Source organism: Perca flavescens, chromosome 5 (assembly GCF_004354835.1).
Source record: "Perca flavescens isolate YP-PL-M2 chromosome 5, PFLA_1.0, whole genome shotgun sequence".
Lineage (NCBI taxonomy): Eukaryota > Metazoa > Chordata > Actinopteri > Perciformes > Percidae > Perca > Perca flavescens.
In genome coordinates, this window is record NC_041335.1 from 22,515,781 (window position 1) to 22,539,321 (window position 23,541).

Here is a 23,541-nt window from a genome sequence, read left to right on the forward strand (position 1 = left end):
TACAATATCTGTTTATTCCTCTCAAGTGAAAACTGCTCAGGCAGCCAAAATCAATAAAAGTCAAATCCCGTTCTCATTTTGAAAACAGTATGTGGGTGTCTGTTAGACATCTGTAAGGAGGAGCTTATGATAGGAAACATCAGTGTCTGCGAAGACCCCTACCTTTAGGATAGATTGATAAAGCTTCACCCTTTCCAGTCCATCTTTTATTCCATAACCCCTTTCTCTCCATCTATTGTTTTTTCGATGTTTCGGGCTGAGTGGACATGTAAAAGCATTTCAAAGCCCTCAACTGGAAAATGTTAATCTGCATTTTGCATAATCAACTATCACGCTGAGAGTACTGCATCCCAAACTCCTACGTAAAACGTTTCCAATTTCACGCTATGTACCCAACCCATCTTTAGATAGTGAATCATTTCCAATATCCTAGAAGGCGAGTAATTCTCCTCATCAATCCTTTCAAAATCGGGATAATGAAGATTGAATGTGTAGGTGAGGACAGAGGTATTTGTGTTAAAACTGTCCAACACTTGAATGGCCAAACAAGTAAAATTCCGTGCTCCTGAATAACAGTTCCACTGCAGACGTTCAATATCTGCACAGTTTAATCAAGCACCGGTTAATTAGCAATTACCATGGACAAACAAGTACGACTGGAGAGGTAAAAGGAAAATAAATGACATTTAGAGATCACCATCAACAACAGTATTCTTTTGCACAGTGCTGCCTGAAATAAATCATGTTTGATTATTAATGTTTTATTCTCAAGGTCTCTAAACTCTGTATCCACTTGGCTGTTTAGATGCGATGCATCTATAAATCAATAAAGTCTGACAACCATTATACTGTAGCGCTCACAAACAACCCCTACCGCTTAGTCTCGCATTGCCAGACCTCACTCCGCAACGCTGTGGACTGAGGTCTGGCTCATCCACACATACATTCCAGGATACGAAACGCTCTGGGTTGTTTGCATTTCTTCTTTAAACCAATTACAATCGTCTTGGGCGGCGCTAAGCTCCAGACGCAGAGACGGTGGCTCTGCAAAATGGTCTCGGGAAGAAACTTGTTGAACATTTGCACCCCGCAAAAGAAAACGCAACATACAATATTAAATGAAGTTAACTGTTTACAAAATATAGTAATGTGAGCTATATAAATTAGCTGGATACATGGTTAAACGTAATTTGCACTTACCAGCTTATCGCCATGTGTATTTTGTTCATAACAAATCCCAAAGTCCCAAAACGTCCCAGTTAGATAGTAAATGCTGTAAATATATTCTTTGTAAATCTTTAAAATCATTTCCCAAAAGAACCAAGCAGGCCTGCCTTATTGCACAATCCAAAGTTTCTTCAAAACATTTCAGCGTGTAGTTTGCTAGTTTGGAGGCTCTGGTTGTTTACTGAAGCGAACAGAGTTTAAGAATGGCAATACACACAGAGCGGAAGATGAGGGGCATCCGGCAAACTGTCGTTGATCCACACTACCTTGAACCCCTGACAAGCATATCCATGTACTCTCTTCTTAAATAATAACAACCAAGGGTGCACCTTTGTGAATTTGTTTCAACAAAGACATTTCTTATAAGAAATGCTGAAGGACACCATCCATAAAATATAGAAGAGATTACATTTAAAGGCAGGGTTGGTAACTATTGGTCTTTCCAATAAACACTTTGTCATATATTGTATGAAATGTTCTTTAGACCCCGACAGCAATAAATAACTTATGTGCTCTAAAAAAGGAGCGAAAAATATCTGTCATCTGTAGCTGCTATAATCCTGTAAAAACACCGACCAATGACTGCCTCGCAGTCCGCTTGATGAACCAATGAAATGCCTCCTTCCCCCGCTGCACATACTCTACCCCTCCTGTGAACGAGCCTGAGCTCAATGTGCGTTGTCGCCCCATTAGTCATGTTTGTTTTTAACATTTGGTATGATAATATTAGGTGTTTGCGTACCAGATAATGAGACATGAAGTGGAATTGCGGTCCTTTCTCCGCTCTAAAGCAGCAACAGAGTGGGGCTCATGCCCGTGTGTGTGGGTCGGAGCCCCGAGGGCGGGGGGAAGGGTTAGACGGAGCCCGAGGAGATGCTACTTTCAAATATTGCTAGCTTTTCAACATTAACAACCCTGCTTTAAGTCTACTGTCAAAAAATAAATATATCATATTTTTGGGTTTTGGACTGATAGTCAGACAAATCAAGAAAATTGAAGATGCCACTTTTGGCTCTAGGAAATTGTGGTAAGATCTGTAACCAATATTATGTTATAGATAAATCAACAGATGAATCAATAATGAAGGCAACTTTTAGATAATGCACTAATTCAGTTTCCCTTAATTTTTGGGGGGTAGATTCCAAATCCTCAAGTCAAGTAAGTAAATAAAGACTAGTATAAGCTTCACAAAGCAGCATTTGGAGCATGCATATTGTACTGGTGTTTGTGTGGTGACTCCCAGCAGAAAGCATGAATTTGGAAAAAGGTAATGGATGTGAGTCATCTAAACCAAACTTACTGGGATCATCCAGTTGGCTAGGTCTCCATGTTTTGACACCTGCATGGCTCCCAGCATTGTCAGGTTGATGTGACCCCTAAAAAAAAGAATGACACAACAGAAGACAGCTGTCAACTTCAGAACCAGTTCAACGTATGAACTCATGAAGTCCCCTTGTCAAAAAAATGCATTTAGTATTGCTATATTTAGCCCAGAGGGGTTGTGACGGGACACACAATACAAATGCAAATATTTGATACTTGATGATAAAACAAATAACCATCTTCCCATCTCTACAGTTTTCTTAATAACAGAAGTTGTCATACGTAAAAAGCTGGTGAAAAGGTTTTATTGTCATTCCTTTTTAAACTATTGCATCGTCTTACCAATGTTTTGTCTTGAAAATATTATCAGTATTTTGCATATTTAGTTTCTGCTTGGTAAATGCCAGTTATACATAAATGTACTGTAATAGCAGAATAAAGTCTGATTCTGTGGGCAAGTAGTTATTTTATCTTTCTTACTATAAGAGAGCATTTCCTTTTTTTGTTTCTCCTAAATAAGGAGTTCAAAGTCCTAAGTGAGGTTTCCAACAATGCCTTTGGAGCAGGTAGAAGCATTGTTAGGGTGCTTGCAGTTGGATAGATTTAAACCAAGATGTATGGCCCTGCTGTCCACGGTGGATTCCTCATTGTTTCTTCATTGCATGTGGCAACAGATGGACAGACATACTGAGACTAAAGGTTTCTAATAAAGACATACAAGTCTTAATTCCATTAAGAGAACTAACTGGAGTGGTATTTGAGGCAAAACGGCTCACAATCCACCATACAGTATGTTGTAATTCTTTCTGAGAGACTGGACTCTTAACTGTGGTCTCACAACAGCACACACAAACACACATGGTTACGTTTGGTCCCTGCCAGTGTGTGACTGAACAGCGCTATTTATGAGCACTATTGGATTTTCACTGGGTGGACAAGTAGAATGGCTGCTGCAAGGTGTGCGGGTGGGCAATCTCAGACAGCTGGCAAATCAATAAGGGACTTAGGGAATATGGCAAGGCGGCAGTCTAGCTGAACTGGTGACAATAGCTATTTGTTAATATCCAGTGTTGCAAAGTGTGGCTTTGTCCTGTGGTTAAATACAATGGTTATAGCTGGCATACTGTGCTGGTAATAAACTATTGAATTAAGAAAATATTTGCTTTGTTGTTTTGGTTTTTGCATCAACTCCACCAAGGACTTCAGAAAAGTGACTAATTTATTTCATTATTTTTGAGTATGAATATGCTGTCTATATGTAAATCCAGAAATGTTAGGCATATCAAACTCTGAGTCAGCAAATACGTTTTCAAAGCTAATGTGTTGTGGCCTCACCCTCGGATCATGGCAAATGACTCATCACTGGAGAAATAGGCAGCCCCTGGGAGAACAGTAACAGTTTCCTTCCCTGCGGAGCAGAGAGTTGACCAAATATGAGATTCATTTAATCATAGCAAACTTAATCATAAAGTTAAGTATAAATCACAAAGATGGTAAATGAAATTACAAAATACATTAAGGAAATACACAAATAAATGAATGAGTGAATGAAAGAGAATTATGTCAACATTATGTTAATATCGTTTTAAAAGTGCATCTGAATAGAAACGTTAAGATATCTTAAAAGAGAATCCATTGTATTGCATGCATCTAAGTGTGTGTGTATAATGCAGGAAATCAGATAGAAATACGCAAAGTCACATTTTAGCCCGAAAGGGTCTCTTAATCCATCCATAATTTAGTTAGACCAGTGCTTTTACGTTTATATATAAATGTATCATTGGGAAGTTCTGATTAGTATAAACCTCACCAGCATTAATCAGGTCTGCATCCACTGCATCCTCAGTGGGGTATGGGCCCTATGCAGAGACAAGTGAAGATATACAAGAATGAGCGCACAGGCGGGCAGCCACACATACACTCACACATCACTCAGCCTCACTGGCCATGATCTTTCAAAGGAGAGACAGACACAATCACATTTTGGTGATTTGATGAGACATTGATTTTCTCTGTGCTCAACAAAGGGACCAATCGTTTTGGATGGAGAGGAGAGTAAAAAAGGGTAGAGGAGATATAGGAGAAGTTGAGGGGAGAGGAGAGGACAAGGTCTTTTTAAAACTGGCACTCAAAATAAAAACAACTTTGACAAACAGGGCATTAGCATAGGCCCTAACATTCTCCTGTCAACACAACTGATTGGAAATATACCCTAGTTGCAGCAGCAGCAGCCGCCTTTGTTAAAGGCTCAGCCAGCAAATAATGATTGTGAGAAAGAATAATGGAAGAGAAAGTGTCAAACTGCCACAATCTGTTCTATAATAAACCAAGCACATTTTAACCGAGGGCCCAAACTGGGATGGATACCGCTATTTATCTTGCTACATGCTCAGAGCACAATTCAGTTTCAAAACGTTTACTGCTGCTTAAAACAACAAAACACAAAGATCAGAAATATATGCTGCTCGTTAGCTTGTTCAGTTGAGATTGAAAGCACTGAAGCTTGAGTGGGAAGAAAGCTCTCTGTAGGCATCTTACCAGTCCCAAAATTCCATTTTCACTTTGGAGGTGTAGAGTGATGTCTGGTTTTATAAAGTTGCTGGCCAGCATGGGGATACCAATACCAAGGTTAGCTGATTGGATCTTTGTTAAAGATGGTAACTTTTACATTTGTAATCATGGAATGGAATTCAGTATTAAGATGAAGAGAAATGTATAATATTGTTGAAAGCTGCTATGACAGACAGATACACTGCACATCGTACTTGGACATTTGTCCCTCTCATTCTCATTATAACAGTTATGTTGTGTGATTAAGTTCGAAAGACTTGTTGTGTGGACAATGCTCAAACCCACAGAAGTATAAAGTTGTAACATTTCCAAGATACTGAAAGCCTACCAAATATTCATTGTGTCCTGAAATTAAAAGAGCCACAGCACAGCTTTCTTTTTGTTGTACACCTGGTTTGGTTGGTAATTAAAGGGAGGAACCTAGAGAAAAAAAGTTATCCGATTGCATAATTTGCTAACTCCTTGTATTCTTTAAAAGGATACCATACATCCCATCCTCAAACTCAAGAGCAGCCCGTCGAATGATCCTTTCCCGAACAATATCGGAGTCCTTCTTTGGTTTGGGCTTCTCATCTTGGCTTTTCTTTACTGTGCGTTTCTGGAACCATGCAGAGATATAAGAGGCACAGGGGGACAGCATGTTGAGAGGCTATTTCTGGCTGAGTACAAGAACTCATATGCTAGTACACAGCTAGTATGTGTGTTTCAATGATGGAAATGTAAAACACTGCTACAATAGCTTATGTCAAAAAGTGTATGACTTTACATTTAATTGTTATCGGAATATTTTTATTTCATTAAACCAATTGTTGAATGGAACATATTTTTTAATAGTGACTTTCACATAATTACATAATTCATAAACTACAGAGAAAACGTTTTCTATGTATAATCTCTCTTTATTCATTCAAGCTCTAAAAGGCCACGTTTTGTACCTCAATCCTTTTCTCGTAGCTGGCTCCCTGGACAACCCTGTTGACATAGATGCTGGGTATGTGGATGTCCTCTTCAGCAAAGGTCCCGACATCCACCACCTCCTCCACCTACACAGAGACAGAGAGTGATGAGCTCCACCTTCACCTGTACAATGTCTCACAACCATTGAGATAAAAGTTCAGATAAGGAAACCACACACTAATGGAACTGCGCTACCAGGATATAACCTCTGCCTACCCAGCTATGACATTTAACAGATTAACAGATAAAGACCACAAGAGTTTTTTGCCATCCTGCGGGCTAATTTCAAGAAATGATTGTGTAATTGTGTAAAGGCCCAAAAAAAGAAAAGAGAATAGAAATGCTCAACTGTTATTTTACAGCAGATGTGCGTCTTATAATTAGTTTGATATTAAATCCTAAATTTTAGCTACAACAACAGCGAGTATGACGCACAAGCAGACATTTAGACTCCAGATATGATCTCACAGGTTTAAAAATTCTCTTTCACTGGGAAGAGAGGGTAAATATTTGTGGGAGAAGGTGTTGCATTTATTCTTTTAGCAACTCCACAGAGTCCTCTGAAAGCTGTCTGTGTACCCAAAGCCAGCTTGGCTGACTAAATACAGAAGACACAACAAGCCCAGCGAACATAGCTTGATCCTTGGATCAAAGGCGATGGAGAGTAGGGGGTTTGTGGAGGATTTTGGTCTAACCAAACACAGAGGTCAAAAGACAAAAAATAAAACACGTTTTACTTTTAGCTACATATCTTCTTTTAATTTATTTTTAGGTCTATTCCACAAGCCCCGTCCTCAAGACTCTCTTACAAGGTTTACATTTCAGCTCAGCTTATTCTGTGACTCTCATTGGAGCTGCTATAAAATTGGCCCCTTATATTCTCTAAATATACACTTTTTTACATTTAATATGGTAGCATATGATAAGGTACACGTCTCAGATATCTACCAAATGATATGTTCCTGACTGAGACAAACGTGCACCACCTTTATGTAGAAAGTGTCCAGCAGCAGAAGAGCAGTGTATATAAAGAGTTATTTCTGTCTGACTAACTAGACACAGATGGAAATGGCTATTGATTTGAGCAGAGTTGGTTCAACATGTCCGGGATAGAAATCCCAGAATGAATGCACCTGCTCCCTCCCCCTTAGGTAACATAAGGAACTGCTATAAACTGAGCCTACAGCTTCCACTCATACAGGTGTTCAGGGACAGCACGTGTGGGCTCCACTAAATCTTGCTGCACATTTTAGCCTGCCCTAGCTCCTAAGACTCAGACGTCATGCTCATATTTGTAGGCTGTGTTATTAAACACAGTGGTCCCTGAGCTTTTAAGTCAACATAAGATTCAAACTAAGCTGGGAAGGTGACACAATTTTGTTTTTCCTGAAGATTCTTCAAGGGGGAAAACCATTTGAAATGACACAACATTAAATGAAAAAAGAAGAGTGTTATCACCACATCTTTGGGGACCAAAAGGGGACTTAACCAAGGCAATATACTGTAATTCTCACCCTCCCTTTCACATTTCTGTGCTTCGCTCCTGTGTAGCTCAGAGAGTAACCTACTTATTCCATTTACATGGGGGCAGGCAGCCGTTCAGAGCAAATTCAATTGAAGATCTCTTTATCTCCACTTCCTCCCTCAGCACTCAGCGCTGACTGAGAAGAGTCAATGGCTAAGAGTGGATCCCATCTTAGCGTTGTCATGGATACGTAGGCTTTGGTCAGGGGTGAGCTAGGGCCAGTCAGGGCGAGTGGTTTTAGACTCTTTCTGGTTCCCTTGGTCGGGTTATGGTAAATCCTCTGATGTTCCACAGTGAAAACCAGGCCATGCAAGATGAGATTGGTAGCGCAAGAGAATTGATACAGCAGTCCCACACATCCACCCACATCTTTCTCTGGGGGCTCGATCTGTCTTTTGTGAGAATGATGATTTACATAGACATCTTCATCGTGCAAGATTGAGCTCATCACATTATAAAACAGTTCCAGTAATAAAATAGGGAAGACTCGGGTGCAAGGGAATCACGAATTTTAAGACTTCAGATGAATTAATTTAATGAACGATGTCAATCCCTTATTTTGTCTTCTCAATCAAAGAGTGTCAAATAGTGTGCCCAACATCACTAAAAAAAAAAAGAAATCACACCTCAGAAATGGGTTTCTCCATGTCCGTTTGTTGGTCTCTCAAACACATGCAAACAAAGCATGTATTCAGCTCGATTTCCAATTAGCCTTCCAAAGCTAAGTCCCAGCACAATAACAAGCTCATACAATTTAAATGCGCTGTGTACAAAAAAAAAAAAAAAAAAGCCTCCTGTTCTTTCATCTAGATGATGTGCACCAGTGCTCAGATGCAGTTCAGACAGGATGATCAACGGACGGGGACGGATAGAAGTATGAAAATAAAAAACACACTAGAATAAAACAAACACACACACACACACACACACACACACACACACACACACACACACACACACACACACACACACACACACACACACACACACACACACACACACACACACACACACACACAGGTGTGTGGAGTAAGCAAACAGGCACATGCGCATTGATATTCCTGTATCTGTAGAGAATGATTTTCACAACAATGAGCCCAGAGCAAAGCATAAATTATACTTGCAAGAGAATAGAGGGAATCAAAGTGCCCTCTGGGGACAGAACAAGCATTTTTTCGAGGGTTTGTGCTTTTTTAGGCTTAAAGCCTTGTCAAATCTTGTTAATCTCAAAGTGACTGGATCACAATGCTACCAGATTCATAGAATACAGTAAACCCCTAACAGTGGTGTTGCATACAGTGTTTCCTCAGGTTTCCTCATTCCTTCATGTTTGTTTTGTTTGTGCACGTGTCTTTGTGCGCATACTGAGATGGGACAGTCAGAAGAAAGAGATGGTGTGGCTATGGGTGACAGAGCACAAGGATAACAGTGACACCACACTCTAATTATCCTGTTTTTTTATAGCCTCTCCATCTTCCTCCCAGTGTGCGTATGTGTGCGTATGTGTGCGTATGTGTGCGTATGTGTGTGGGCACTTGGCCATACTGTGCTGCCACTTTCTGGGCTTAGCTCCGACATTATCCTGTAACCCAGAATACTGACAACATGAACAATCTGTTTCCTCTCAGTGGAAACCTGCCTCACCTATGACAGCCGTCATGGTATCCAGAGAATGGGAGACAGCCAGCCAATACAAACCCTAACAACATTACAGGAACTAAAAATAATTTTTTCAAACGACACACACTGCACACCAAAGGACATTGTATCACAAGGATTTGGAACCCCACTCTATGCTTAAATGGTAAATGATAGTCATCAAGGGACTTTGAACTTATAGTCAGAGCGTAGAACATGCACATTTATCAATTCCGTTCATATGTTCAGCAAAATCTGTCTTCCTCTTCTAATGGCTCCCATCATTTTTTAATCAATATTTACTTTCCCCTTTTCTGCCTATTTTAGTCTATGCCAAACGTACTCTTACACAAGTCAATGCCATCACCCAAATGCTCAGTGTGTCCATTCAGGAAGATGTATTATAAATTGAAGCACTGCTTTAGCAAAAACGTTTTTCGCAGTGCATATGATTAAATACTGCCAGCAGTATCATTAAAAAGGTACTGTACGCTGTAAGACACACTGGTTATTAAATATATTAATTAGCTTTTCTATTCAGCTTAACATGAGACTGGATCTTCAAATGTTTGAATTAATGCAGGATAGGCCTGACCTTAGACTACATTCAGTCAACCACTTTAGACGCCAATATGAATTTTATGTTTAGACGCCAATATGAATTTTATGTTTATTATGTGCACAAAAACAGAAATGGACAAAAAGACGACCTAAACTTAATTTCAGAGAATTGACACATGAATGTAGAATAGTATTTGGTCTTGTAACTCAGCTACGTTATCACGTTTTATTCCTTGGCTTACTAGATATGTGTAATATATTTACTGTATTAAATCACAAACTGACCATGATATGTCATCAGATATTAAGGAAACATGGTAAATTTAAATACGTTCTTCTTGAACAACAATGCTAAAGCCAGTACTCATAAAGCGTTCCCCTTAGAAATTTCCATTCTGGACCAGAATATCCGTTTTTGTTTTGGTCTGTGTGTTGTCGTTCCACTGCCCATTTTGACACACCAGCCGGCTTGCCAAATATGAAATACAGCGTGCTGCAGCAACCAAACGAACTGGATCAACAGAGATAGAGTCTACCCGACGTAAAATCTTTCTAAACAGTTGCATGACCAGAGACATTGGAAAATATGGAGAAATATTGGAGATGCATTTGAAAGATGGAGACAGCTTAGAGCTTAGAAGGACTTTATAGCCCTATTCACACAGGACAAGTATTACCTGGTGACCTCTTGTCATTTGTAGTAATTACAGAGGTTGTCTGTGATCTTAATCACGTGCAAATCGGCCATGTCTATAATTTGTAAAGTAAAAATTCCCCCGCAAATGACCTACTATATTTCGCCGAACACCGGGGTCCTGTGATAATATTAGTCCCATGCGAATCGACATGTCTGTGATTTGGCGGGGCCGTATATAATTTTTTTCAAGGTTTTTGTTTCTTGTGCGCCTTTTTGTCCCTCTTTCGCAAAGACAGATGGGATTGTGGGGGTCAACGCGCTCCCTGGCGGTGATGCTGTGTGGTTGCCGCCACGGCGGGATAGGGTATTCGCCTTTGGTAACTTCTTCTGGCCCTGGGCCAAAAAGATACGCAACCTCAGGGAGGCGGCCTCGCCCTGGCCGTCCTTCGCGCGCCTCTGGGTACCAACTCTCGGACTACATACAGGTATATGTCCATAAATTCGAGTAAAGTCACAGGCTTCGCTTATCCTGTGTGAATGCGCCACATGAAACTCAGATGTGAGGGGGGGGGGTAATTTCTAAATCACAATGCGGTTATGCTAAAACCGCAAGTTTGACTTCCTAATAATGAAAACATACAATTTTGTAACTTTGGCAAAAGTACATATTGCTCCTTTAATTTATGAGCTCACCTCTTAGTGTACTATGAATTAATTTTATTGTCCTCTATTACTATCAAGGTTGCTAATTCATGAATTGATGTGTAGTCCCACATCTCAAACGGGGATCTAAATACAATGTCAATGCTATCAGTGTCATGATGATGCACACACACTGTTAGGGGGAAAAAAAAGGATGTCAAGAATGTCAAAGGCTTTTACACTCATCTGTCCATTGTTATTACAGACATTTGATGTGGTTGTAGCCTAGCCTGCCCTGCAATTACCACTGTTTGCTCTGGAGAGGTTTCAGCTCAAAGTCAAAAAAGAAAAAAGTGACTCAATAGTGAGGACAATGTTAACTGTATCAAAATGAGGACTCACTAGTGTGCAACCTTTATAGATATACTGCTCGAAAACAAGTGTCATTACTATATTGCACAATACAGATTTTTTTTATATCTAGCACATACAGATTCTATTAAATTAAGCTTTATATCACTTACAACATTGTGGTGGTAAACCAAAGAAGGGGTAGAAACGGGACAGACAACATGTCCATACCCACACCCTTCCCCACAAGTTTCTGCAGACAGAAATTATGACATTAATTACACATCTTATGTACAGTAGCTAATTGATAAACATCTTTAGGCAGGAAATGATGGGGAAAATAAGCAGATTTATAATTATTTGCCAACAGTAGCTTTAGCAATGGAATTAGTCAAGGGTCAAAAACAAGGCAAGAAAACTCAACAAGGCATAAAAAGGGCTGATAAACGCATTCAACGTGTGGGCTGTGATAAACAGTTCAAATTCCAGCAGGGACCAATAAAGCATTACACACCACGATGACAACAACTATCATTCTGAGGCCAAACAAAAAAAAAAAAAAAAAAAAAAAAAACATTTTTGCAAATATGTAGGTTTTTTGTAGCTATTTTTGTTTCAACACATATGTACAGTCGGAGGCTAAGGCTTTACCCTGGGGGATGGAGGTCATTTATATGCAATTAGACCTCTAGCTCGGTTAAACCAACACAACATACTGAAAAATACATTAATTTAATTAATGCATGACTGGTTGGTTGTTCATGCACAACAACACCCACACCACTATGCTACATTGCCACAGTAACAGAATACGGTTGAGTCTTTTACTGTGACTGATAGTCCAACTGCTTTGATTCAGTCTCTGGTGTATGGTATCCCACAATGCAATAGGGGCCTTTTACTGTAACTGCGATAAGGGAATAACTAAACCAGCTGGATAGCGTGGAGCATTCAACAATTGAATAGCAGGGTTTGGTTGCCTAGTAACCATGGCAGGAGCTGGTGATGATCGGGTAATTTTCAAAGTGCTTTTGTGTTATCTTGTTTGCGGACACCCTTTGTGCCTCTTGTAGTTTAGAATAAGTACAAAAATAAATAGTAAATGTACGTATCAGGATTTGGACGTGGAGTACAATGATGCGCCAGTGGTAACTGACCTGAGGGAATGAAAATGCAGTGGTGGGTATCGTCAAAGTTTAATCTGTTAATAATGGCACATGGCTTATCATTATTCTTCCCAGAATTTGCTGTTAATGTGCAGAAGTCAAGTCACCACGTTACACAGCTACACATCTGTTAGCACCTGATGGCTTGAATGCAATGCACACACTTACTGAGCCTCAAGCTGGGCTCAGACTACAGGAGTTTTAAAATCCGAACAGATTTTGAAATCAGGTTGCAACACGCACGTAAGGAGAATCTTCACAGATATTCTTTTCTCAAATCTCTAAGGGCGGGAATCTCTTGGCACCTCACAATTCGATTCCGATTCAGAGGCCAACGATTCGATTCTAAACCGATTATTAATGCATCTCGATGCAACCAATTTTTATTGTACATTTCCATGTGTGATTTTGAAAAATATACATATAAATCTGAGTTTGCTACTCAGAGTTACTACTACTCAAGCAGCTAGACAAAGCTTAGATTTTGACATATACAGTATTTGTCACACAAGTTTTAATGAAATGTTTTGTCTACTGAGGGTTTTTTTTGTAGTCATTCCATGCTTAAGCCTTAAACATGCTTGTGAAAGTCACCTTCTCTCACAGTAATCATCCATGCCAGAGGCTCAGTCATGTTTAAAGGTGGATAATTGGCTTCTTAGAAGATGAAACATGAGGTGGTCAGATGTAACGTGATAAAGTAGATGAACAGCCTACATGTGTTATTTATATATATATATATATATATATATATATATATATATATATATATATATATATAAATAAATCCCTTTTGGCCATTTTTGTGTCTTATTTTTTCTGCACTCTTGCCTAAACTCTAAGTTGTTGGCCATTATCCCATCCTCTTTCAGTCACTCTGTGTTCTGATTTGTACTTGTCTGGAGACTTTATCGATTAACTTATCAGAATCGAGCATCGAATTGTTCGAGAGCGAATCGCGATGCATCTAAGAATCAATTCTTTTTCCCACCCCTACTAATCTCAAACATGCACACACTACAACATTAGAAAATAATGGCACATTACATACTACAGGATACTAAGCTCCACGTGCCAGAGGGAGCAGTGCTCCGCCTCATGCGATCTCTCTCACGTGATCTCATGGGGAAGCAAATGTAAACAAAACGGAGACTGACGTGTGGTGAAAACTTGCTCTAGCAGTAATAATGCTTTGCAGTGACAAAACAGAAACAAAGGAAAAATGAGTGTGGATTAAAAAGTGATTAGGGAGACGCAATCACCACAGTCTGTCTGTTCTTGGTTTTTTAGCAAGAACTGGAGGTGAGTTTAACCATTTCTGTCTCCCGTCTCCACCAATGTGTTGATATTCTATGACCAGATATACTCATACGGGGATTTTGGAGTTTCCTTAGTCTCGCTTTGTCAGACCATCCACACGCTGCGGAGCGGAGGAGGGTCTGGGTAGTCCACATAGCATTCCGGGATGGGAGAAAAACATGCTCTGGTTTATTGGCATTTCTTTAAACCAATCACAATTGTCATTGGCGGCGCTAAGCACCGCACCAAGCCACTGTAAAATATTACAAAAGAATTTGACAGATAGTCTAGCTAGCTGTCTTAATGTACCCTGCAGAGATCAGCAAACCATAGTCCTCATAAATCCACCGGAGTTTAAAATTCCAACACAAAGAAAGCGGAAGGAAATGGACATCGGCGAAGATACATGCATCCGGCGGAATTTCCGGTGGCACTGGAGCAATCCTGGAAGTGGAATGTCAAGGATATAGACTAGAGTTTCCTTGACTCTGATTAGAGGAATTAAAAAGTTTTCAACTTATCTAATAAATCAACATAGTTGTTCTGGCCTTGTTAAACAGTAACTGCTGTTGTTACCCTTTGACAGAAACTGAGAAGTGCATAATATTTATTCTACCCAATTTGCCCTTGTCCTGTCAGTCGCCCGGCACGATGTTCTGACATTTTTGCCCTTTGATAACAATGAATTGCTTCGCCCCTGAACAGCTTCAGCCTTCTGGGCTGCATGTAGGCTACAGAGAAAGAAATCTGGTACAGCCGACATGCAGCTCACTGTGTCACATGATCGTCAGAGAGCTTGCGGCACACTGGCTTCAACCGCCAAGCCATGCTGCAAGTTCAATGAATAGCTTCAAAAACACCTGAACCTGTCTGTTTGTTCTTTAACAAGCATTAACTAGAGCACTAAGACAGCAGGGTCAATATTGACACCATATCACCAGATTTATGACTAAGAATGAATCCTCAAGATACATTTATTTTCAGAGAGATGGTAATTGCATCAGTATCAGAGATAAAAATGTTCTTAAAGGGTATTGTGTATCATTTTATTGTCACCAATAAGTAGGCCTGTCATAGATAATGTTCATACAGTAGGTTACCCGCACTGCCATAAAAAAGGCACGATGAAAAAAAAATGGCAGGTACAATCTGACACCTGACCTGATAAGATAAAACTCTAATGGGATTCCAAGTACTTAAACACACGCCTAATGAATGTAATTCCAAATACATATTTAAAATACGATTTTATTATTTATTTGGTATTTATTTTACATTTGGATACATGTTTATTTATTATTTTATTTTCGGAATTTGAAGTGTATCAAATAAGGAAGAGACTTCACAATTGTTAAAGTTTTCAAAAAAGCAAGTAAAAACAAATGAATAACCACTGAATGTGAGGAAGATAGTTTTGAAATGTACTAAATTCCAATTTAACATTTGAAAATCCTGTTTGATATAATTTGTCAGACTGCAGCACATTTCACACTGAATGCCCCACTGGGAAAAAGCATTTAGTTCATCCGTGGATGACAAGTGTCTGAAAGTAGTATTTGTGATTAGAACATGAAAACGGAGTGAAATTCAAAATCTTCAAAGACTAGGCTGAAACAGACAAATTTGTCTGACACAGTCTGGTTTTGGTGCTGGCAAGGAACATAACATTACATTTGAAATGGATTAATTTAAGTTTAGATGCAAATGCAAAGCTTTCCTTTCCCAGAATAAAATGATCTGTGTCAGGTTCTGGAATGTTTTTTGGGTAAGGTTAATTGACTGAGATATTAATTCTTTTCACAGATAGGAAATTTATAATAACATTTCTTTAGGCAAAATACCTATGTCCAGTACTCTATTAAAAAGCTGTATATACTGTGTCCTTGTTTGAAAAATGAAGCCAAGCTATTTTTTCTGAATACATGAGAGTTTGCAGAAGCTGTGGCATGTCAGGTGTATCCTGGAAGTCTCTCTCTCTCTCTCTCTCTCTCTCTCTCTCTCTCTCTCTCTCTCTCTCTCTCTCTCTCTCCTAATTAAAACTCACCAAAAATACCCTGAGCAGATGATTCTGGGTAAACAAAGGTTAAGGCAGACAGTTCAATATTAAATCCAACCAATTATGCTTGCATCTCATAAAGCAGCTCTCTAAGCAAAGCTGCTTTATCATTCACTTCTGTCTACATCACAACTCCAGCAGACGTCACACAGACACATTTGTTGGTGGCATCCCTGCTATCAGAGTGACTAGTCTCATTATCCCTTTAGAAGAAAATAGGCTAATTTCTAGTTTACCACAGCACTGATTTCCCCATAATTCATTGATATCCATCATTGGCATCATGAGCGTTGTCCAAACACATACACGAAGTTAGGCATGATGCAAAATGTAAAGCCTCCGCAACGGCTCCGTAGTGAGGAAATTTAGCCCCCATTTGGCCCCAGACATTTCTAATCAACAAAAGACTAAATCTCAGGTCTGGCAACCGTGGAATAATTGAAAATGTGCTTTGTGGAACCCAGTTAGATTTACAAGTGACCCCTTCGCTACCGCTTTATTTTTCAGAAAGAGCCAAGCACCTGTGTTTTATATGGCTTTCATACGCAGTTTTTCTCCCTGCTGCACTCTTAATCAAGTGGTTTCTATATGGGAAGTGTGAAGCCCTTTGTGTGTTGGATGGGTGGAGAGGGAGACACACACACACAGAGGGAATAGATAGATCACATTTCACATTTCTTGATGATCGAATGCTAGACAGATAAGTAACCAGACAGATAGAATGACACAAGATATGACACAGACAGCCCAAAGATAGCAGGACATTCTTACTTTATTTTTGGCCATACAGACTGAGGTTAAGATTTTTAAACTTCTAATTTATTAATATCTGACTATTCCCAATTCAAGGTGATCTTATCAGCCTACACCTGCCAGACCACCTGTAAGATGCCTGTCTCACATTTCTGCTTCTGACCTTCAGTGTAAAGAATAGGATTTTACTTTTTTCCGACCTTGTCCCTTTGAGGGTGGTTTGATGATGACTGTGCTGTTGCTCTATAGCTAAAGGGTGTATATGAGACTACTGGCTTTGTGTGGTTGGGTTCAAATGCCAAATGGCTGTTTTATTAACCCCATTTTCTTCATGGCCTACAGTTAAACGTAATTCAAATGTTGTATCCACAGGTTATTTGTAGATTTAGGTGGTGGGGCAATTTTAGTTGATTGATAGACACGCTCGTTACGTTCACATGCTCATTCAATCATCACTACATAATGCATGAAAACCATTAAAAGGAACGGTGAAGTCTAGATGCTGAGATAGTGACTTCACTGATAGATATGTACTGATAGCTATGTGTCTATCATGTACATGTTCCAGGCAGACATCAGGTTTACAAGCAAATCATTGTGTTGTGAATGCCTACCTCAACTATGGTGGTTTTGGCTGCCTTGCACATAGGTTGGTTGAAGTTCCTTGCTGTTTTCCTGACACAGAAAAGGAAGATAGCGATGATATGAAAACAAATACGAAATAATAATTATTATAATATTTCAACCAAAAGCAGAGATACGCAATAAACTCAAAAAACTCTCAGTGTAACATCCAATATCTAATATTCAGTATAGCATGTTAGTTAACTGGAAGAGACTGCACTCTTGTGGAGAAAGACTTTACTACATCTACTAATTTCTATACAGCAGGTTGGTTCAAACTACCACACTGATTCTAGATGGAGGGTCAACACTTAATTAAATTGCGTTAGACCTGGAATTAAATTAGTAACCCTATCCTGGAATGAGTTTGCTGTCTTAATAATTCAAGATATAGAAGCTAATGGAAATACTGTGACATGTTCACAAAGTTAGAACAAACAAAAGAAAACCATGTAGCTAATACTGATTAGAATAAGCCCATATAGCACATCCCACAAAGATTTTATGAAAAATAAGGTCAAGGTTCAAATAATTGAATTCCCATTGCTAAGAACATCTCAAAATGAAAAACAAATCAAACATTTTCTTAAATTACTGTTTCACTCTCACCACATGACATCAGAAGCATGTTGTGCAAACACAGGCAAGGTGATTAACACAAGTCTAATGGGCTTTGAGACAGGAAGAAGCTGAAACCTTTACTAGATACATACTGGTATTGTCACAATACAAAAGGTCTGTGCTACTGATGTGTGACCAGTAAGCTGCTTGAATTCCATTTCATTGATTACCTGAAAATAATATTTCCAGCTTTGTCAGCTTTCCATGCCTTGACCAGTGCAAAGTCTCCAGTGATGGCCTTTTCCATGATGTAGTGCCTGCCATTAAACTCCCGCACCTGTACATTGACAACACAATTCATGGAGTCAGTGGCACTGGATGCAGTTGAGGATGAACATCTTGATCGGTTTACAGCATTTCCACCTTTGGCCCAGATACCTGACTCCTGACTCCAGGTTAGTCATTACTGCTGATTTTTTTCTTTCACACAAGAAAATCAATAGCGCAACAAACATTCATGGCAAGGCATTACGCCATCTGTGAAAAGCATTATTTTGAGCATGAAGAACTTCAGATTTTTTCTCTCATTATTTAAATGCAGTTAACTGGGGCCTGCTACAACACTGGAACCAAACCAGACAAACAAGTTGCAATTTTCATTTGAAAATTTTCATAACATTGCAGGATTTTCCCAGACATGAGTTTTGCTCTGTGCTCTAAATGCATATATTGACATGACAAACATGAACTCATTTCAGCGGTCAGTCCTCCTTCAGCATGTTTTTTTATAATGTAAAGCCTATACTGATTCATTTATCCAAAGCATGGAGTGGAAGTTGGCTTTCACTTCTGCCAAAAACTACAACACACCACACCCAAGCTTTTGGGAAGCAAATAAGGATATGGGCCATTAAGGGGTGGATTCAAGACTACTTTAAAGTACCACACCTAAGTTTGACAGCAGCTCTCAACCCACCAAACAAACTCTCAGGAAAAGTGGCCATGGATCTGGAAAAATATACAGTAAGCTAAAGAAAGTTTGCATTGACAACACTCTCACCTCTCTCTTCTCACTGGCGATGGCAATGCTGCCATCTTTGTTGTACTTAATAGGGGAGCCTCCCTCTTGGATCAGTGTGCCATAGCCAGTGGCTGTGAAGAAGGCTGGAACCCCAGCTCCCCCAGCCCTGATCCTCTCTGCAAGGGTTCCCTGTGGGGAAAGGGTGTCAGGTTAAAAGATTAGTACAACATATAAATGTCAACTGCATGACTTTGTTTATACATCATTTGGATGTTAGAATTTAACATGTCAAGACTTCTTGACTGAGTTTGTGAATGTGTGTTTTCATATGCAACATAATTTGTAAAATTCATGTATGATCGTCTGTGAAGGTTCTCAGTCAGTGAGGTCATAGTTATCCAAGGAAGATTAAAATCAAGGGCAACTGGGCTTGGTTAAAGGGGCACAAAGACGTTTCGAACAAACTGAAGAGAGACGAAACAGCTTCAAGCTCCTTAAACCAAGTCCAGTTGCCCTTGATATTGACCTTCCTGGTATTAATGTATAAAGCTTTCCAAATATTTTTTTCTGACCAACCTGTGGCGTAAGTTCCACTTCCAACTCCCCTGTCAGATACTGTCGCTCAAACTCTGCATTCTCCCCGACGTATGAAGAGATCATCCTCTTGATCTGCTTAGTCTTAAGCAGCAGGCCCAGGCCAAAGTTATCCACGCTGAAGAAAACATACACATGGTATTTTGAACCTTAAAATAAGTGCAGTTAGGCTACAGTATATTGAACAAATACCAATACAAAGCAGTGTGGCTTTATTAGGGCTGGGACGATATGCTTTGTCCCGATTTGATTCTTTCACGATGCATGGGTGCCGATTCGATTTGTAATGTGATTTTCATTTATTGCAATTCTATAAGTATTGCAATTTTCTTTTCATTCTTTAACAAAAACAAAAGTTGAATAATACACTTCTAGAGACAATATATCACGATACATTTCTAAAAACTAATCGTTTTCTAAAACAAATGCAAAGCATGGCTGTTGTCGGTGATAGCCTCGCACAGCCAGTGAGACAGACGCTGTTTTGAAAGGGCCGCTCCTTGGGAGTGTTCCCTATAGTGTACAAACAGCTGCTGTGTCTGCCTTATGTCCGCCGTGCGTAAAACGTGCCGTGATAACGCGCGCGCCGGGCATAACCAGTGGAAAACCTCCTCCGCGTCGTTGTCATGAGGCGAGGGGAAAAACCCTTGAGGGAAAAAACACCCTCGACCGAAAATAATTAGTTTTAGTTAGTAGTTAGAATTTGTCGGTGTGAATGAGGGGTTTGGCTGCAAGGCGGCTGCGCTCCTGTCCACTCTAATGGAGAGGCAGGACAGTGAACTGACAGCGCACATAAGTCGCTCACTCTCTTGGCTGACGTCAAGGCAAGGAGTAGCGCCGTTTTTAGTGACAGCAACCTGAGAGAGGCTTGTGCTAGGGGCTTGAAAGGAGGCTTCCCCAGAGCTCGAAGCACCAGTGCTATGTCTCATTGGGGTGTGAGAGGGTGCACGGCGGGTTTCTGTCATCTGACCCCCTTCAAGAAAACACTTTACCAGGGGGTGCGCAAAAACCATCCACTCTCCATAGCCTTCGTGGCAGGATGAGATGGTCACTGCGTAGGCTTTGACTGTAGATGGAGCCAAATCATTAACCACTAATGTTTGGAGATAAGCCGACACGAGAGGCAGGGGACACGATATAGGGTCCGCTTCCTACTCCGTGCACCAGCGTTGGGAAGCAACACGCTGTAGTGGAAGGGGCTCTAGCGTCCTGGATAGTGCGCACCACGGCAGGAGGCAAGCCTAATTTCTGCAAGCGTTCCCGCTCAGCAGCCAGCCCCGCAGCCGCTGGGTTACCACCGGAGGTGAAATATCGCGCCGTCCAGCTGTGACAGAGCGTCCTCGCGCCACGGCAGTTGCCAGGGGGGACCCGCCAGCAGCTGATCCAGAGTCGGGAACCAGGATGCGCTGGTGCGCTCCGGCGTCACTAAGATGACTGACAGATTCTTCTCCTGGATGCGTTCCAGGAGGCGAGGGATAAGAGGGACCGGAGGAAAGCGTATAGGAGGGTTCTGGGCCAGGGTTGGTGGGAGAAGGCGTCTATGCCGAGGAGTGGATTGTCCCGTGTGCTCAAGGAAAACCACAGGGTTGAGAACGTTGAGAGGGTTCGGGGGCACACTGTGTGTTCTCTCGTGAGGCGAACAGATCCACTTCCGCTTTCCCGAACCTGCTCCGCAGCTCCTGAACAATAGAGGGATTCAATTTCCACTCGTGAGAGGGCCCTCCCTTCGACATTAGGTCTGCCGCCCGGTTCAAAACCCCGGGGATGTAAACAGCTTTGAGGGACCACAGATGACTGTGGGCCCACAGCAGGAGGCTCCTGGCCATTTCCAATAGCCGGGACGAACGCACGCCGTCCTGGCGGTTTATGAACGCGTCTGTCCATGCGACAACATGTGTCCCTGCTACCACTGGGTGAAGTGTTTAAGACCTTCAGCACCGTGGACAGCTCCAGGCAGTTTATGTGTGTGTGTGTGTGTGGGGGGCATCCTCGTCCCTCCCACCACCTGTGACTCGCATATTCCTACCCCAGCCAGTAAGGGACGCGTCACGTGTGACGTCACTTTGCCCAGGGGAACTCCGGTTGAGAGGGTTCGGGGGTTTCCTCAATATGCCAGGTCTGACTGAAGAGAGGGAGGAATGGTCAGCATTCGCCACTTGTGGCGTATAGGCTCGAGGCGCTGGCGGTGAGACCACCTCTGGATTATCCTCATGTGGAGGACACCCAGGGGTCTACTACGTGACCCGCAGACATGCCCAGAAAAAGCATCACAGACAACGCTGACAGTGCCGCGTATGGCGTGGTGCGCGACAACAGAGAGATCAGCGCGTCTCGTCTTGGCGTTGAGAGCCTGGCCCTCATGACAATCGAGTTTATGTCCACGCCCAGATAAACTATGGATTGTGCGGGGAGCAGTGAGCTTTTTTGCCAGTTCGTGGCGAAGCCAGTGTTTGCAGATGTTGCAAACGTTCATAGTTTGCAGGGAGGGGGCCAGAATGAGCAGACCGTCCAGATAAAACAGGGCCCTGATGCCTTTTTTCCGCAACGGCTGAAGTGCCGTCTCCATGCACTTGGAAAAAGTGTGGGGGGGTGCAGTGAGTACCCGACCAGCAGCCGGTTGTACTGGAATGGGCCCCTTGGAAAAGAAGCGCAGGAATTTCCTGCGTCTGGGAATAATTGGATGTGAAAGTATAAGTCTTTCAGATCCACAGACATGAACCATTCGTGGTGGCGCACACATTCCAACACGTGCTTGACCGTCAGCATGTGGAATTGGCGCCCCGTAATGCACCGGTTGAATTGGGGCAGGTCGAGAATAGGACGCAACCTGCCTTTCTTTTGTGTGTCACACTCATCCATGCCGCGCTGTGCTCCGAAAGCGGGCATGCGCATGTTTGTGTTTACAGACATGGCCAGCAAGGAGCGCAGAGCCCGTTCCGCCGCTGAGCGAGACGTGTGATCGTGTCGCCCAGCCCATGGTAGGGCTCTGTTGAAAGGGCGGCGGCTGGTCACCGCCGACTGTCGTCCTCATCCCGCTGGCATAGCCGGGGGGAGAAGAATGACTGAGTGGCAACGCTCATAGCGCGTGAGCGTTTGCTCCCGCTGTCTGCATAGTGAGAGAGCGGTGGAGCTCCGCGTGCTGCGGTGGGCTGGTTTGTGCTTGTCATAGATATATACACCTATGTGTGCTTGTGTGGGGAACGACTGTCATGTTGTCAGCGCATTGTTCAGTGGGAACGAGGGCTGTTGTGTCTCCGGCACTTAACCGTAGAGGGACAGACGTTACCTGCGCCCCGACATAGCCACGCCGTTGTGGCTCGGGGGTCGGATTAGACCAGGTGGGGGACACCGTCATGGTCCTCCGGCTCCGTGAAGCCTGCCGGTAATGTGCCGGCAACCGCTGCGGAGGGGGGCCGGGCGGAGGAGCGGGACTCGAAGCCTGGGAAGATGCCGCCGCAGCATTTTATGGCAGTTGTCATGGCGACGGTGCTGCTCTGGAGGAACGGGCTTCCCAGAGCCGAGCCTTCAGAGCCGCTCCTTAGCGGTGGAGGCCACCGAAACGGTGCCCCCGGCCGTTTCAGAGATGGGGAGAGCCGCAACGAGAGGGCATCGATTCCTTATGTGCGCTGTCAGTCCTCCCAGGGGGGAGGAGGGACAGCCGGTGATGGAGGCGTTATCCGAGGAAATCGATAAAGCCTTCCTCCAGCAGATCCAGGGTGTTGACGGATTGCCGTCTGTCTGCCCAGCTGCCATCCTTTCGCACGCCGGTTAAGCTCTTTAGATGGCAGGCGGGCGCAGAACTGGCAGGAGGCGTCGGGGGCGAGAGCCGGGCCGGCGTGAACGGCGCCGAGGCAGGTCTCGCAGCGGGGATGGAGGTCCGGCGGCGGGATGTAGCCGGTCCGGCAGTTGGAGCAGAGGCGAACACCGCTGGAAGTCGAGTTTGTCTTCATACTGCTAGCGTGAAGAAAAAGTGGGAGATGAACAACGGGTCCGCTCTGTACATATACAGTATCTGCGGACGTAGTTGAAGCCCGT

General features: G+C 42.2%; 1 protein-coding gene across 1 annotated transcript in view; it reads right to left on the reverse strand.

Annotated features, from left to right (window-relative positions):
* oxct1a (3-oxoacid CoA transferase 1a) overlaps window positions 1–23,541 on the reverse strand; it is a 49,971-nt gene that overhangs the window by 19,382 nt on the left and 7,048 nt on the right. The window contains exons 4-13 of the mRNA XM_028579018.1: window positions 19,489–19,624; window positions 18,952–19,101; window positions 18,122–18,228; window positions 17,321–17,381; window positions 6,057–6,164; window positions 5,605–5,719; window positions 5,089–5,183; window positions 4,361–4,409; window positions 3,886–3,958; window positions 2,528–2,603 (exon numbers count right to left, since the gene is read on the reverse strand). Of these exons, the coding sequence (XP_028434819.1) occupies window positions 2,528–2,603; window positions 3,886–3,958; window positions 4,361–4,409; window positions 5,089–5,183; window positions 5,605–5,719; window positions 6,057–6,164; window positions 17,321–17,381; window positions 18,122–18,228; window positions 18,952–19,101; window positions 19,489–19,624 (970 nt within the window). The remainder of the gene's footprint in view (window positions 1–2,527; window positions 2,604–3,885; window positions 3,959–4,360; window positions 4,410–5,088; window positions 5,184–5,604; window positions 5,720–6,056; window positions 6,165–17,320; window positions 17,382–18,121; window positions 18,229–18,951; window positions 19,102–19,488; window positions 19,625–23,541) is intronic.